The 12731-nt window shown below is 44.7% G+C and overlaps 1 protein-coding gene across 1 annotated transcript; it reads left to right on the plus strand.

Annotated features, from left to right (window-relative positions):
* Nucleotides 1–6713: 6713 nt before the first annotated feature.
* On the plus strand, nucleotides 6714–12731 carry NDFIP1 (Nedd4 family interacting protein 1; the record flags this gene model as incomplete). The annotated part of the gene is made up of 7 exons (XM_010719231.2): nucleotides 6714–6822; nucleotides 7965–8095; nucleotides 8958–9045; nucleotides 9244–9368; nucleotides 10056–10122; nucleotides 10695–10800; nucleotides 12591–12731. Coding segments are annotated over 6 exons (624 nt in total), but the record flags the coding sequence as incomplete, so codon positions are not given.

Raw genomic sequence — 12731 nt, forward strand, 5'->3', positions numbered from 1 at the left:
GGTGACCTTGCCGGGATGCCGCCCTTCCGCCGTGCTGCGGCCGGCCGGCTCCGCGCGGGTCCTTCCCGGCGGTGAGGTCGTTCTGTACCGTCTTGGAGTGAGTGAGCGTTAATTTTGTTTCGCGTGCTCGGCGCGGTGCTCTCGGCCTGCGTTGAAATCCCCCTAGGCCGGATTGCGTGCTTGCAGCGCTCCCGGCTGCGCTCGGTGCGTTCTTCCTTCCCTGCCTCCCGTAGGACGGGAGCCCATCCCAGCCGCAGGAAGCAGCGGGCGGTGCGAGCCCGGCCCTGTTCTACGGCCTGCGGAGCGGAGACCTCACAGCTCACGGTGAGGGAGAGAAATGCCCAGAAGTGTGGGCTGCTGTCTTCTGTTGGTGCTCCTCGGAGAAGCCGCTGGGCTGTGGCTGTGTGCTGATGCCGTTCGGTGGCTGTGTGCTCTCCTCAGAGTCCCGGGTGCAGTTTCTCTTAGGATAGTGTTGGGCTCGGCCTTGCAGCTGGATGTCACTGGTTTTGGCACGCTAGAAGTTTAATAAAACTTGCTGGTTTTTTTCCTGTAGAACACAAATGTCTTCACTCACGAAGACAAATCTCTTTCGTTGTTGCTCTTCTCAGCCTTGTTGGCTACAAATAACCAGGTTTCTTTGACAACTGCCTGTCCGTCGGCCCTGAGAATCCTCCCTGTAAATGTCAGTTACAAAGGGGTCTGGTTTTGTGTCCTGTCGTCTTGAGCTCATGGAGATATGTGACAGGAGCATCGTTCAGCTTATGCTGCCTTGTTCTCGGTGATACTCCTGACCTCACCGATAAGAACGCTGCTGATTCCCTTAAGAGAAATGTGGAAAGCTGTCATTTCACCAGATCTCACTCACACGTGGGGCAGACACATAACAGACCCTGTTACTGCTGTAGAGCACAGCTCTGCGTGGTACAGCAGAGATTAGAGAGGCAGACTGCGCCCCAGAGGATTTGTTCTGCTAAAGATGAGGTCCCAGGGAAAGACAGCTGTAATTGATTGCAGAATGAGAAACATACAGATGGAATTACTTTGTTGGGCTGTTTAAAAGTTGCTTTTTTTCCCCCTTTGCCCTCTGTCAGAACTCTGGTATTCATGTTGTTGTCAAGCATGTTATTGGTTCCTTATGCTTGTCCTGCTCCAGAGAATCCCTGCATGCTGTGAAACTGGAGATGTAGAGCTGATGTTTAGAGAGAGTGGGAGAACCTCTCCAACGTGAACATGTTGAGGTTTTTAGATAATGAATCTCACTGCGTGTACAGATGTCCAACTGACAAATTTCTGCCAGCGGAGTATGTGTGAAGAATTGATAGCTGTAAGGGCTGGAGCTGAATGCAGGATCTGTAAGTGTAGGCAGTGTGTGGAAATTGCCAATACGCTCATTTAATCTTTTAAGTTACTGGAGCATGAAGCAGTGAAAGAGAACTGAAAATTATCAATCTTGAACTTTTATTTTTGGGAGGGGGTGATGCATCGGTGGCGGTTGACCCATAATTGGGCAGCTCCTCTGCAGCTGAATGTGCTGCCCTGTCTGTGTGGCGGCTTGACATCTGTCTCCGTGAGGGTTTTGTGCATGGATCCACGTGTGTGGGAACGGAGCATGAGAGCTGGGATCCCCTGAGTGTGTGCGTTCTCAAAAAACAGAAAAAAGGATACTGAGCACAGAGGACAACAGAAATAAATGAGCATCTGAGTTCAAAACCCGCACGTTCTTCCTTGCAGGCCTATGTGGGCGCACGGGCTGTGCATCCCCAGCAGCCTGTTCCACCACCTGTGTCTATTCCTCTGTATGTGCTTTGTTAAAGGGGTGCTTACGGCACGTGATTTATTTTCTAAAGCCAGTTTTCTGTAATCTTCAGCCCTCGTGCTTTATTCAGGCATTAGGTAATCTAACAGAAAATAGCCTGCGATTACGCTTCTGAGTGCTGTGGTGGTCTGGCTGAGCGTGCTGAGGAGCGCAGGAGAAGCTAAGGCAAAAGCCATGGAAGGACGTGTGCCCTGCTGTGCTGGTATGTGGAGCTGGGCAGCAGCAGGGCGGCTGGTTCTGTCCCTCGGTGCAGGGTGTGAGAGGTGGGACGGGGTGCTGGGGAGCAGGGCAGGCTGCAGCACGCAGCAGTCTGTGTCCCAGAAGGACTGGGGCTGATGGCGTTGCAGTTTGCACTTGCTTTTGGGAAGGCTGTGCAGGATGTTGCTGGGTTTAGGTGGCTTAAAGCCTTTTGAGCATATCCCCTGGACTGTGAGTTCAGTGGCAGAGCTGTGTTTTGTGCTTAGAGCTGAAAGTAGTTTCTGTTCTGGAAAAAACACTTAGGCTTTTAATAGGTTTATTTACACTCTGTGTTAACTGCTTTTTACTGGAGGCATTTGAAGATATATGTGATGTATATGAGTAATGTAAACCCACCTAGAAAATGGTGGGTGTGTTAAATAATACTAACATATTCCTTTTTAAGTGGTATTTCTTCCAGTTCCACTTGTTGAAGGCTTACATGGATCGTGAATCATTTTGTTATGGGAGATGTCTATGGGAAATGTAAAGAAGAAAGATTTCTCCGTTTGTTTGGCTTTCTTTTGGTGGAACTGCAGAAGAAATATGCTGCCTAAGATAGGAGAGTACATTTGGAATCCATAGAGGACTGCAGTGCTTGCGTTCTGCCTGGGAAGACTGAAGTGAAATAGGAAAGGAGACATCAGTTGCCAGCTTGTGCTTACATTAGGCTCGTATTTAATTTTTCAGTTGCAGTGGGTGTGCAGAATATCCCATATCTTGAAACATTAGCAGATAGAATTAGTGATATCAGTGGCTGTTCATCTCCTTGGGAGCTGTTTTTTGCTTGCAGAAGATGTGCTGCCTGAAGATACCTGCAATTGGTAAGAATGGTAAGGAAATAAAGAAAGGACAGGTTGTTTTCTTCTTTTTCCTTTTGTGCACGTAGATGAGTAGAACTGAGGTGTCCTTTGACCATAAGAGCAGTAGAGTCTTCTAGAAATAAGTCACAGAGTTTTCTCACTCTGCTGCTCGTGTTGCTCTGCACCTGGTGGGAGCCAGGATTTGGGGTGAAGCTGTGCTGCCTCTGTGCAACGCAGCACGTGTTCCAGCTGGCTCTTGGTAGGTAGATACTGCTTTGTTCTGAAACAGCAGCTTCTGCAGGCAGCCACACTCTCAGGTGGGTTTGGAAGATTTTGGTGATTCTGTGTAAAAATGTAGTTATAGAATTAAAGTAAATTCATTCTCTAAAGGTTAAAGGACTTGGGAAAGAGAGTGCTACACCGACGGTCCAGTGTCATTGCAAACCTTGTGCAGCAGCAGAATACAGCCTTGCAGGCAGATGTCTGTTTTAAATATTATCTTAGGTATCAGTATTTTGTTGGACTCTTCGTTGGGCTGAATTCTTTCTGTGACCTGTTAGTGTCCAGAAGGATGTTAATGTGGTCCTAAAAATTGCAGCAAGGCTTTGTGCTTTGTTAGGTGCATGAAAGGTAATTCCTGCTCCCTCAGATGGAAACCAGCTTCTTGTGTACCGAGCCATCGAACGCGCAGACATAGGGACGGTCCCAGCAGAGGTGGTTCTGGCTGATGTGCTGTTGGTACTTGGGCAAAGCGGCACGGCGCTCTGGGTGAGCAGAGGTGGGGAATGGGAGCAGTGCTTCGCAGCCTTGGGGTGTTTCTGTGGTGAGTCGGTGAGGAGCAGCTCCCTGGTGGCCCTGGGTGGTATTTTGGAGGGCAGCAGCTGTGCTGAGCAGTGCCTGATGCATGCAGCATGGTGCAAGGCACGGCTCTGCAGCCCAGACACACAGCGTGAGGAACGAGGAGCTCCGTGTGCGGCTGTGATGCAGTTCATCGACCTGCCAGAGCTCCGGGAGAGAAGGGTTATTTGCTCCTCTAGGAGAGGGCTGCCAAGGGTTGGTGTGTGTGGGTTGGCTTGTCTAATAGCTTATTGTTACTCCTGCTGATTACTAAGCTGATACTAAGTTAGAGGAATCTAAAACTGGATTGGGCGAAGTCAGGATTTCAAAGCAGTGTCGGGAAATGTAGCTGAACAAAAGGAGGTATCTTCTTTGGACTGGGCAGAAGCTTTTATTTGTATCCAAAGGCTGAAGATATAAAGGGAGAAAAGCAAGGGGCGTTGCAATGGGATTAGAAAGTTGACCTGCTGGAATACTCCCTATTTCAGTAATGATGTAGGTGGTTTTTATTTTTTTGGTCTTAGGTCGGAGGGGACCTTAATGATCATTTAGTTAGCATTTAACATTGCTCGTATTGGTTTGCAGAGGTTGTGATTCCATTGTTCTGAAAAATCAACCCTGCCACCTTTAGAAATATATATATATCTCTACATTGATTCTTTTGTTGTTATTAACCTAATTAGCTGCCTTTCTGAAATCCCACAGAAACCATAGTAACAACAAAAATGAGACCTGATCAGGGTTGCCTTCACTTGGATTCCTCCGTAGGATTTCGTGCAGCACTACTTTGTGTGCCAGCACACGAACCAGAACTGAAATGCAGTGAACACTGCTGAGCTGATGCATTGCTGACTGTGCGTGGCTGAGACAAAGCTGGAAATGGGCTGCATGCAAACATTAATAACAAAAAAGCAATGCCAGCAGGCAGCATGCTGAGCGTACAGAGTTTGGAAGAGGAAACAAATTTGCATGGAAACATTTATAAATGTTTTTTAAGTTTAGAACTTCAGTGCTGCTGTGCTGCACGTATTTGCACTGGCAAAGTGGGACAGCAGCAGCACCCTGCTCGGAGCTGCACTGCTGGTGGCTTTTGTTGGTTGGGAAGTAACTGTCTGATGGAGCAGGGTAAGACTCAGGGACAACTTCCTGGCACTTGGTAATCAGACGAAAAACGAATCTCAGCCAAGCTCTTGTTTTAGTAAGTGCGTACATTGCTGTAAATACGGCCTACTTTTAATGCAGCAAATGGGAGATTCGCACTTTAAAAGCTAAGCTCCATCTGAGAAGTAAAGAAAGAACTGTCAGCCTCAGCAAAACAGACTGCGGTCAAAGCCAGCTTCAGTCAGATCCACTGGGATCTGAAGGCTTCCAGCAGCAGCGCAGAGGAAGGTTGCCTGCAGCCCCCCCACAGCACGGTGCTGGGTGCCCGCCCCGGCCTGGATGGAAAATGCAAGGCAAGAGCAGCAGGGCCCTGTTGTGCCACGTGAGACCTGATGATTCATTCTTCCTGTCACATGAACCCTCACTGTTTTGCTAATAAGCACTTAGTTGAATTTTAGATGCCTGGAATCATTAAAAAGGCTGGAAGGCATTTGTGTACCTTGTCCATTAAAAGGCAAATCTGTTTCCTATAACTGCTTACCTTAGAGAGCCTCTAGCTCAATTTTAAGAAGTAGAAGTAACTGCGTGTTTTATGTCATTACTTGAGCTGTGGTGGTTTGGAGCTGGCAGTAAGTCCAGCTTGCCTTCTCCCGCGTGACGCAGCAGTCAGTGGGGAGGTGGCAGCAGCCTTTGGACCCTTGTTAATTGTTCCATGTGCACACGAGCGTGCAACTGGCCAACGTGTGCAGCTGTCCAGTTGGTGGCTGGGAAGGCCAAGCAATGGATGCTCTTCTGCTCACTGGGATGGAGTGTCACGCAGTTCATGCAGTTGTTGGGAAGCAGGTGTCCAATGAATTGCATCTAACTGAAGAGGTTTGGGCTCTGACTTTCACCGAGGATGTGGATGTAGTCTGAGCCTTTGATCTGAGCTATCAGAAGGAAAAAGAAGGTGGTGCAGTGCAGTTAGGTGTAAGTGAGACCTTCTTTTACACACGTGGGCTGTTTTTTTTGTTTTCCTGGTAAGCTGTACAAGCAGAACAGAACTGCCAGCTCCCTGAGCAATAAGTGCTTGGCAAGGACTTGTGTGCCAACTTCAGAAGATGCCAGAAGTGTCTCTCCAAAGAGAAAAAAGCAAATGGCTTCAAGTACATTAGTGCCAGTGTGCAGGAGGAGTGGCTGAAGATGTTATGGGAGGAGCTGCTGTTGCTTAGCGCTGGAGTAGCAGTGATGGCATCCCCCTGTGAAGGCTCAGTCCCAACATGCTTTTCTGAAATGAATTGTCTTTCTGTGTGAAAAGTTAATTTCTTTGTCGATGAGAAGTGGAACAAGAAAATAAGTCGGGTAGCAGCTGATTCGTAAACTCTGTCCTGGTGTGTTCTGTTTTCAGCCTATCTGGTTTGCCTTCGTCAGCTTCTCTGATCAAAGCTGGAGTTGGCGTACCTGCTTCAAGCAGGGGATGCTGTACTGCTGATAAGCTGCAGGGGTATTTATACCAAGCTGTGGGAATGTGGGAAGCACGGTGCACAAAGCACACAATCTTCTCTGAAGTCATACAGTGTGAAGGGGTGAGGAGAGATTGTCAGAGTCGTATTTACATGTGTGTTGTAGCTGCTACAAACCAGAGGCAGCAGTGCAATCTTTTGTCTCCTGTTATTTCCTCAGCTAAAGCACATGCAGTTGCAGCTCTTAAACTGTTGAGCTGAGGATCCTTGGGAAATGGAGAGGTACTGGGAAGGTGTATGCTGTGAGGGTATGAAATCATTTTAATGTGCTTTTAGGTCAACTGGGAGCTCTTTGGAGCAAAGTGAGCAACTGCTCGAATGCTCCACGATGCCACAGAGCTGTCTTGTTCCAGAGGAGACTGCCACGTGCAGTTAAAACTCGGGGGCAGTTCCCCAGATCGTGGGGCACCCAGTTAACCTCTCTTGTGGTCTGTTCAGCTGCAGAACGAAGAGGAGCCAGGTGAGGCTGCACCAGTGGTCAGTGATGCCCCTCCGCCCTACAGCAGCATTTCTGCAGAGAACACAGGTAAGTGCAGCGGAGAGGAAAGAGTTAGGTTTGCTCTGCTCTTCTTTCCTACCTCCTTAATTGTTCTCCATATTGACAGATGGCATTGCATTATCCTTACCAAGGCGACAAAGGATCAGAATTGATCCAAGGACGCTATTGTTACTTGTGGTTTAGAATATGCATTTTGGCTGCATTCATCTGATGTCATCCTATAAAGTGCTGTTCAGTTACATTGCACAGCGTTCTGAGTTGATTGAAGGCAGTTAAAATCAAAGTGCTGTGAGGCTTTGTGGTTCCCTCTTGTTATTTGGCTACTGTACTCCTTCCAAAAAGGATTTGTTACTTAAAAGGGATTAAAGAATTCATGATTTCTGCAGTTTTCAGTAACTAAGAACTTGGTTGTAAGGTTATGCTTCTGAATCATCATGCTGTCATACAGCTCATAACAGCTTTGAGCAAAAGAGTTTTTCTTTGTGCTGGTTCTGTATCGGTGTGTTTTAACTTAGGTAAACCTTTTCATTTTTCCCCTCCAGAACTTCTGTAGTCAACTTTAAAGAAGATTTGTGAATCAGATGCGAGTCAGTATTTCCAAAAGCCAGCCAGCTTTGGCTAGAAGTTGGAGGGCTCTGTTTGTAAAGCTGACTGTTGGATATCCTGCCCCAGCACGCTCATTGTAAAGATGCCCCTATTAGCTCTGATTCCTTGGTGTGCCTAAGAGATTGGGGCTCAGAAATGTGCTTTGATTTTTGTCCCAGACCATTCCCTGCATAAAAAAAACAAACTGTTAGGAGTCTTTCTCTGGAAACATTGCTTGCCAGCAATCTGAGGCTCAGAGCGATTCTTCTTTTGACTCACTCAGACTGTTTGGGATTCATAAATAAAACTACTTCTGTTTTATTGAAGGAGAGATGCATGTGTCATTGCTTTAAAAATAAGTAGAGCTGGGCTTGTTAGAGTAGTGCTCTGCATATTACTGTGTATGAGATGAGATGTTCCTGTGTTTTTCACTTTTTGTTCTGGGATGGCAGGAGGCTAAAAGGGTGGGGATGAGAGCTTAACAGTCAGGATACTGAGGTCTGAATGCTTCTGAAATGCTTTTTGCTCCCAGCATGGAGTTAAGGAGCAGACAGGTTACCTGCTGTATAACTTTTGCTTTGCAGCTTATTTTGACTACAAGGATGAGTCAGGATTTCCGAAGCCTCCATCTTACAACGTGGCCACAACACTGCCTAGTTACGATGAGGCAGAGAGAACCAAGGCTGAAGCCACAATTCCCTTGGTTCCTGGAAGAGTGAGTACACTTGGCTGCCTGCATGTCCTTCACATCTCCTGTGTAGGATTTCTCTTTTAAGTCCTGCTTATCAAGTGTCCTGCCTTTTGTTTTTCAGCCTTTTAGGGCAGTGGTATTACACACTCCCAAGAGTTCTGAGGTGTGAGGTTTTAAATTTTCCTCTGGGCAGCTATGAAGTAATGCTATCCAGATTAGTTTGGCCAGCTGACAGAGGTGGTGTACTGTATCTCTGTGTACTGTTGTGGGTTTTTTTTTTTTTAAAGGAATTTAGGATTAATTATTCAGCCATCTCATGTATCTACTCTCAGTGTTCCTGCTGCTTACTTAGCTGACTTTACCAAAGGGCAGTCTAGCTGATGCAAGGATGAGAAAACCATTCCCCCATCAGAATACATTTTTTCATTTTTTAAATTCCTTTGTCAACGCTGCCTTCTGTTCATCCTGGTCCCCACCCCTAATAGCATTAAATGCCCACAGTTCCTTATAGTTCTTTATGAAAGCCAAATTACTTGTTGAGATGAAAAGTGTAATTTTTCTGATGAGTAGGGGAATACTTTTAGTGAGGACAAGAACATGCCTGTATTAAGATAAAGAAATAAAAACACTGCTAAGGATTTAATATAGCATGCCTTGGGGTTTTCTCTGCTTGCATTTGTAGCCTTCTGAGATTGAGGACTATTTTCCCCAAAAGGAGTTGCTTTGAGTGTAAACTGAGCATTTTGTGTCCCTCAATTGCACACTGCTTCCTGAGGGCTGCGTGCTTTGCTGACCCTGTCTTGAAGAAGCAGGTGCAGATGTGGGTTTGCTGTATGGATTGGACTGACTGAAATGCATTTGTGTTGCCTTTCCCTTTGATTTGCAGGAGGAGGACTTTGTGACACGGGATGACTTTGATGACAGTGACCAGCTGAGGATAGGAAATGATGGCATTTTCATGCTAACTTTCTTCAGTAAGTACATGGTGCAACTTATTTTTGTAAGTCAGCAACCCAAAATAGCTATTTTCACACTTAGGTTTATGAGGCACCAAAAAGAAAATTGTGCCAAGGTTTTTTTAGGTTTTTTTTTTAAGGTTTTTATGCCTTTTTTTTTTTTTTCCTTGGAATATAAAGATGACTTGATCTGCTGCTTTTCTCTTCCTTTCTTAGTGGCATTCCTCTTCAACTGGATTGGATTTTTCCTGTCTTTCTGTCTGACTACTTCAGCTGCAGGACGGTATGGGGCCATTTCTGGATTTGGTCTGTCTCTTATCAAATGGATCCTTATTGTCAGGGTAAGTTGTCCAGAAACTGTTGGGTTTTTTTTCCTGACTCACTTTTGTTTTACTGAAATGTAAATGTTATTTCTGGCAAATTTAGCTTTTTTTATACTGAAATGGATTTTCAGCTTCTTGTTCACCAAGGACAGAGCTTTATTGTCATGCTGTCTTGTCTATGAGTTCATATGATAGGGTTATTATTGTAATAAAGGAGATCACAAATTGCACACCCAAGGCTATCTCTGTCAGGCAGAGCCACATCAGAATGTGTGTGATGGGCACTGACAGTGATCTGATGCTCATAAAATAGTTGTCCAGACAAAGCAAGCCCTACAGGCAGTTTAGTGATGCATCTCACTTGTAGCACCTAAAGAACATCGTACTTTGGAAATGTAATGTTCTCTGAAGTGTGAGATCACTGTGACCATAACCGATGAGAAGAGAGGCAGGGAGTTGCAGGTTTGTTTTTTTGCTGGAGGAAGGGGCAGTGACACAGTCACATGGCTGGAGCGGCTCGCTGGGGCCCTCTGCTGTGACATGCGTGTGGCACAGGTGACAAGAAGCCACTCTTTATTTTATTTTTCTGTTTTATTTTCCTTATCAGAGACTGCATATGCAGACAGCTTGAAAATTTATTTAGGTACAGACGCTGTCGTGTGCTCTAACTAGGGTGGGTTGTTTTTGTTTGTTTGTTTTTCCCAGTTCTCCACTTATTTTCCTGGTTACTTTGATGGGCAGTATTGGCTTTGGTGGGTGTTCCTCGTACTAGGTAAGTGTTTTGTTCTGGGGGGAGGGAGTGCATACTTAGAACTCTGTAAAGTGCAGCAAGGCCTTTTGTAAACATAACAGTACTGCTACTAAAATAATTATGTGCAGATGTAAAACCAAAATGTAACCCTCAGGTACTCTTCCTGCATGCATTCTAGGTGTTAGAGGTGCACATAAGCACCGTCTTTTTGTTGTAATTCTGGGTAGTGGTGTCCCATTTATCAATTGGAAGGAAAAAAGAAGAGAAAAATATCTGAATTTATACTAAGTGATGTTGTATCTGTTGTTGAGTGAGTTGTGATCTTTCTTTCGTTATTTTTTTCCCTCCATTGGAAGTGACTAGATCTAATCCAAAGACTAGATCTAATTTTGGATGAAAGATTTTGTGATGGGTTTTGAGATTGCACAATATTGAAAGAGGAGGTGACAGTGATACAAGAATAGTTCTTGTATCAGACAGCTGCTGTGCGTCCCAGCAACTCAGGTGGTTATTAACAGTGAGTTGATCTGCTCCTTCTCTAATTGAAGAAGCAAAATTTTTATTAACTACACAAATGTGTTTCTTCCATCTAGGATTTCTGCTGTTTCTCAGAGGATTTATTAATTATGCAAAGGTTAGGAAGATGCCTGATACTTTTTCCACTCTCCCCAGAACCAGAGTTCTCTTTATTTACTAAAGGTAAACTTTCTGCTTTCATGAATTTTTTTTCTGTTTCATTTTAATTCAGTGACTTTCCTTTGCATCAGAATTCTTAGAATGCAAGGCAGCAGAGAACAGTTATTTCTCGGTATCCCACACACAGCTCCTGTTTCTACAGAGGAACAGCATCCAGACTGCCTTGATGGGGAGCAGAGGAATATTTGACATTTCTTCCTGAGTTTTTCCTTTGAAGAATTCTGAGTTCATTAGATTTGAATTGTACAAACAAAACCTTGGCCTTGTGCTGTGTTTGACAGGCGTGTCTTTCTGAATGAGTGACGTGCCTGAAACATGTGGTATGTTCTAACCATGAACAAAGGTCACAAAATGTGGTTAGAAAACGGTGCCAGTCTGACTTGTGTACCAAAAAGAACAACTTGTCTGAATTTTGTGTGTACTTTGAATTTTCTGCCAAGTTCATGAAGAAATTCAATTCTTGCGCACCATTTCTCTTTGAAAAGCACTCCTGTGTACTTGAGCATGCTGCCCTACCTGAGTGTTTTCCAAAAGCCTGAATGCCTGAAAGTCTTTTCTTTAAGGCTGAACTTGAACATTGCTCCCTTCCTAATGGGACTTTAAAGAAAGGCTTAAGTTGTCAAAACCCGATAGCATAATTTCCTGCTTACAGCAGATAATGGCCTTGCATTAACTGTCCCTCCCTGAGGGGAAGGAAATCCTGGAACAGTTTGCTTCCCAGATGGTGGGTGCAACATGATGCTCCCTTTAGAAATTCTGTAATAACACTGTATTTCCCCAAGACAGGGTTGAAGCAGTTGCAGCTGGGACAGTGGTATAAAGAGACCAAACAAAGCCCAGCTTTAAATTGGGCTTGTTAAATTGTTCAGAATTTGAAACCGAGGCTTAATTTTTCAAATGCACTTTCTCTTTGTTAGAAGCTGCAAATTGCTTACGACTCTGCTTAATTTCTGTTCTGCAACAGGAACATGTTACATGGAACAAGCGTTGTGCAGTGTTTTACAGCTTTGTCTGGTGATGATAGTGTGTAAAAACAGTTCTTCAGCCAATTTATTTGTGTTCCTGTTCTGTTTAGCAAAGATACTGGTTTACAGTGGGCTTTTCTGTTGACCTCCAGGATTTGTAATATCCTCTGGAATTCCTGCTGAGTCACCAGGAGGATCACTTCCCTTCGTTGTGTGCTCACACAGTGCCAGTATTTAAGCATCAGCTGTGTCACCTGTAATTTGTTCTCATTGAACTTCATTTTACTTCTGTATGAAACTTTTTCATTTATTATAGGGACCACGTGGAACCTTCTTGTTCCAGAGGCTTTTCTTTGTTTGATTCTGTCATTCTATGATTTGGAATTTGAAATAATAATTTTGGAGACCTTTCTTAACTCCTTGCATGTAAGGATGGAGATGTGGTGTCTTTGTTTTAAATTTTTGTTTATCCATTTATTTTTGGGCTCCCGAGAGCTTTCAAAAAGCACTCTTTTGGAGGTACTGAGGTAAATGGCCTGCCTCGCCTTCTGAAAATGCTTTCACTGGGGATCTTTAATCCAAACTTCTGAGGAAAGGAAACCACAGAAGACTTGCATTTTCACTACCTGGTTCTTAAGATTAGCTTTCTGCTGCAGGGCGTGATGAGAAGGGCATAGCTGAGTGATCATTTTTGTTTTAGTCATGTCATTGTGTACCGAGGTCCTTTATAAGCCTCTCGATATCCTGCACTCTTTGTGACCTACATCCTTCTGCTATCCGAAATAGCAATCTAACTATAGGTTAATATTTGATATCCTTCTCCAGCAGATGTTTTCTGGCAAATGTCTTCCTGTGTGAGTGAATTCTCCCTCAAGAAGTGACAGGACACCTGCAGGAAGTGAATCAAGACTCTGAAACAGAAGAAAAAATAATCACCTGCTTTAAAAGAAATAAATAAAGTACTGTTGA

This window comes from Meleagris gallopavo, chromosome 15 (genome assembly GCF_000146605.3).
Source record: "Meleagris gallopavo isolate NT-WF06-2002-E0010 breed Aviagen turkey brand Nicholas breeding stock chromosome 15, Turkey_5.1, whole genome shotgun sequence".
NCBI classification, from domain to species: domain Eukaryota; kingdom Metazoa; phylum Chordata; class Aves; order Galliformes; family Phasianidae; genus Meleagris; species Meleagris gallopavo.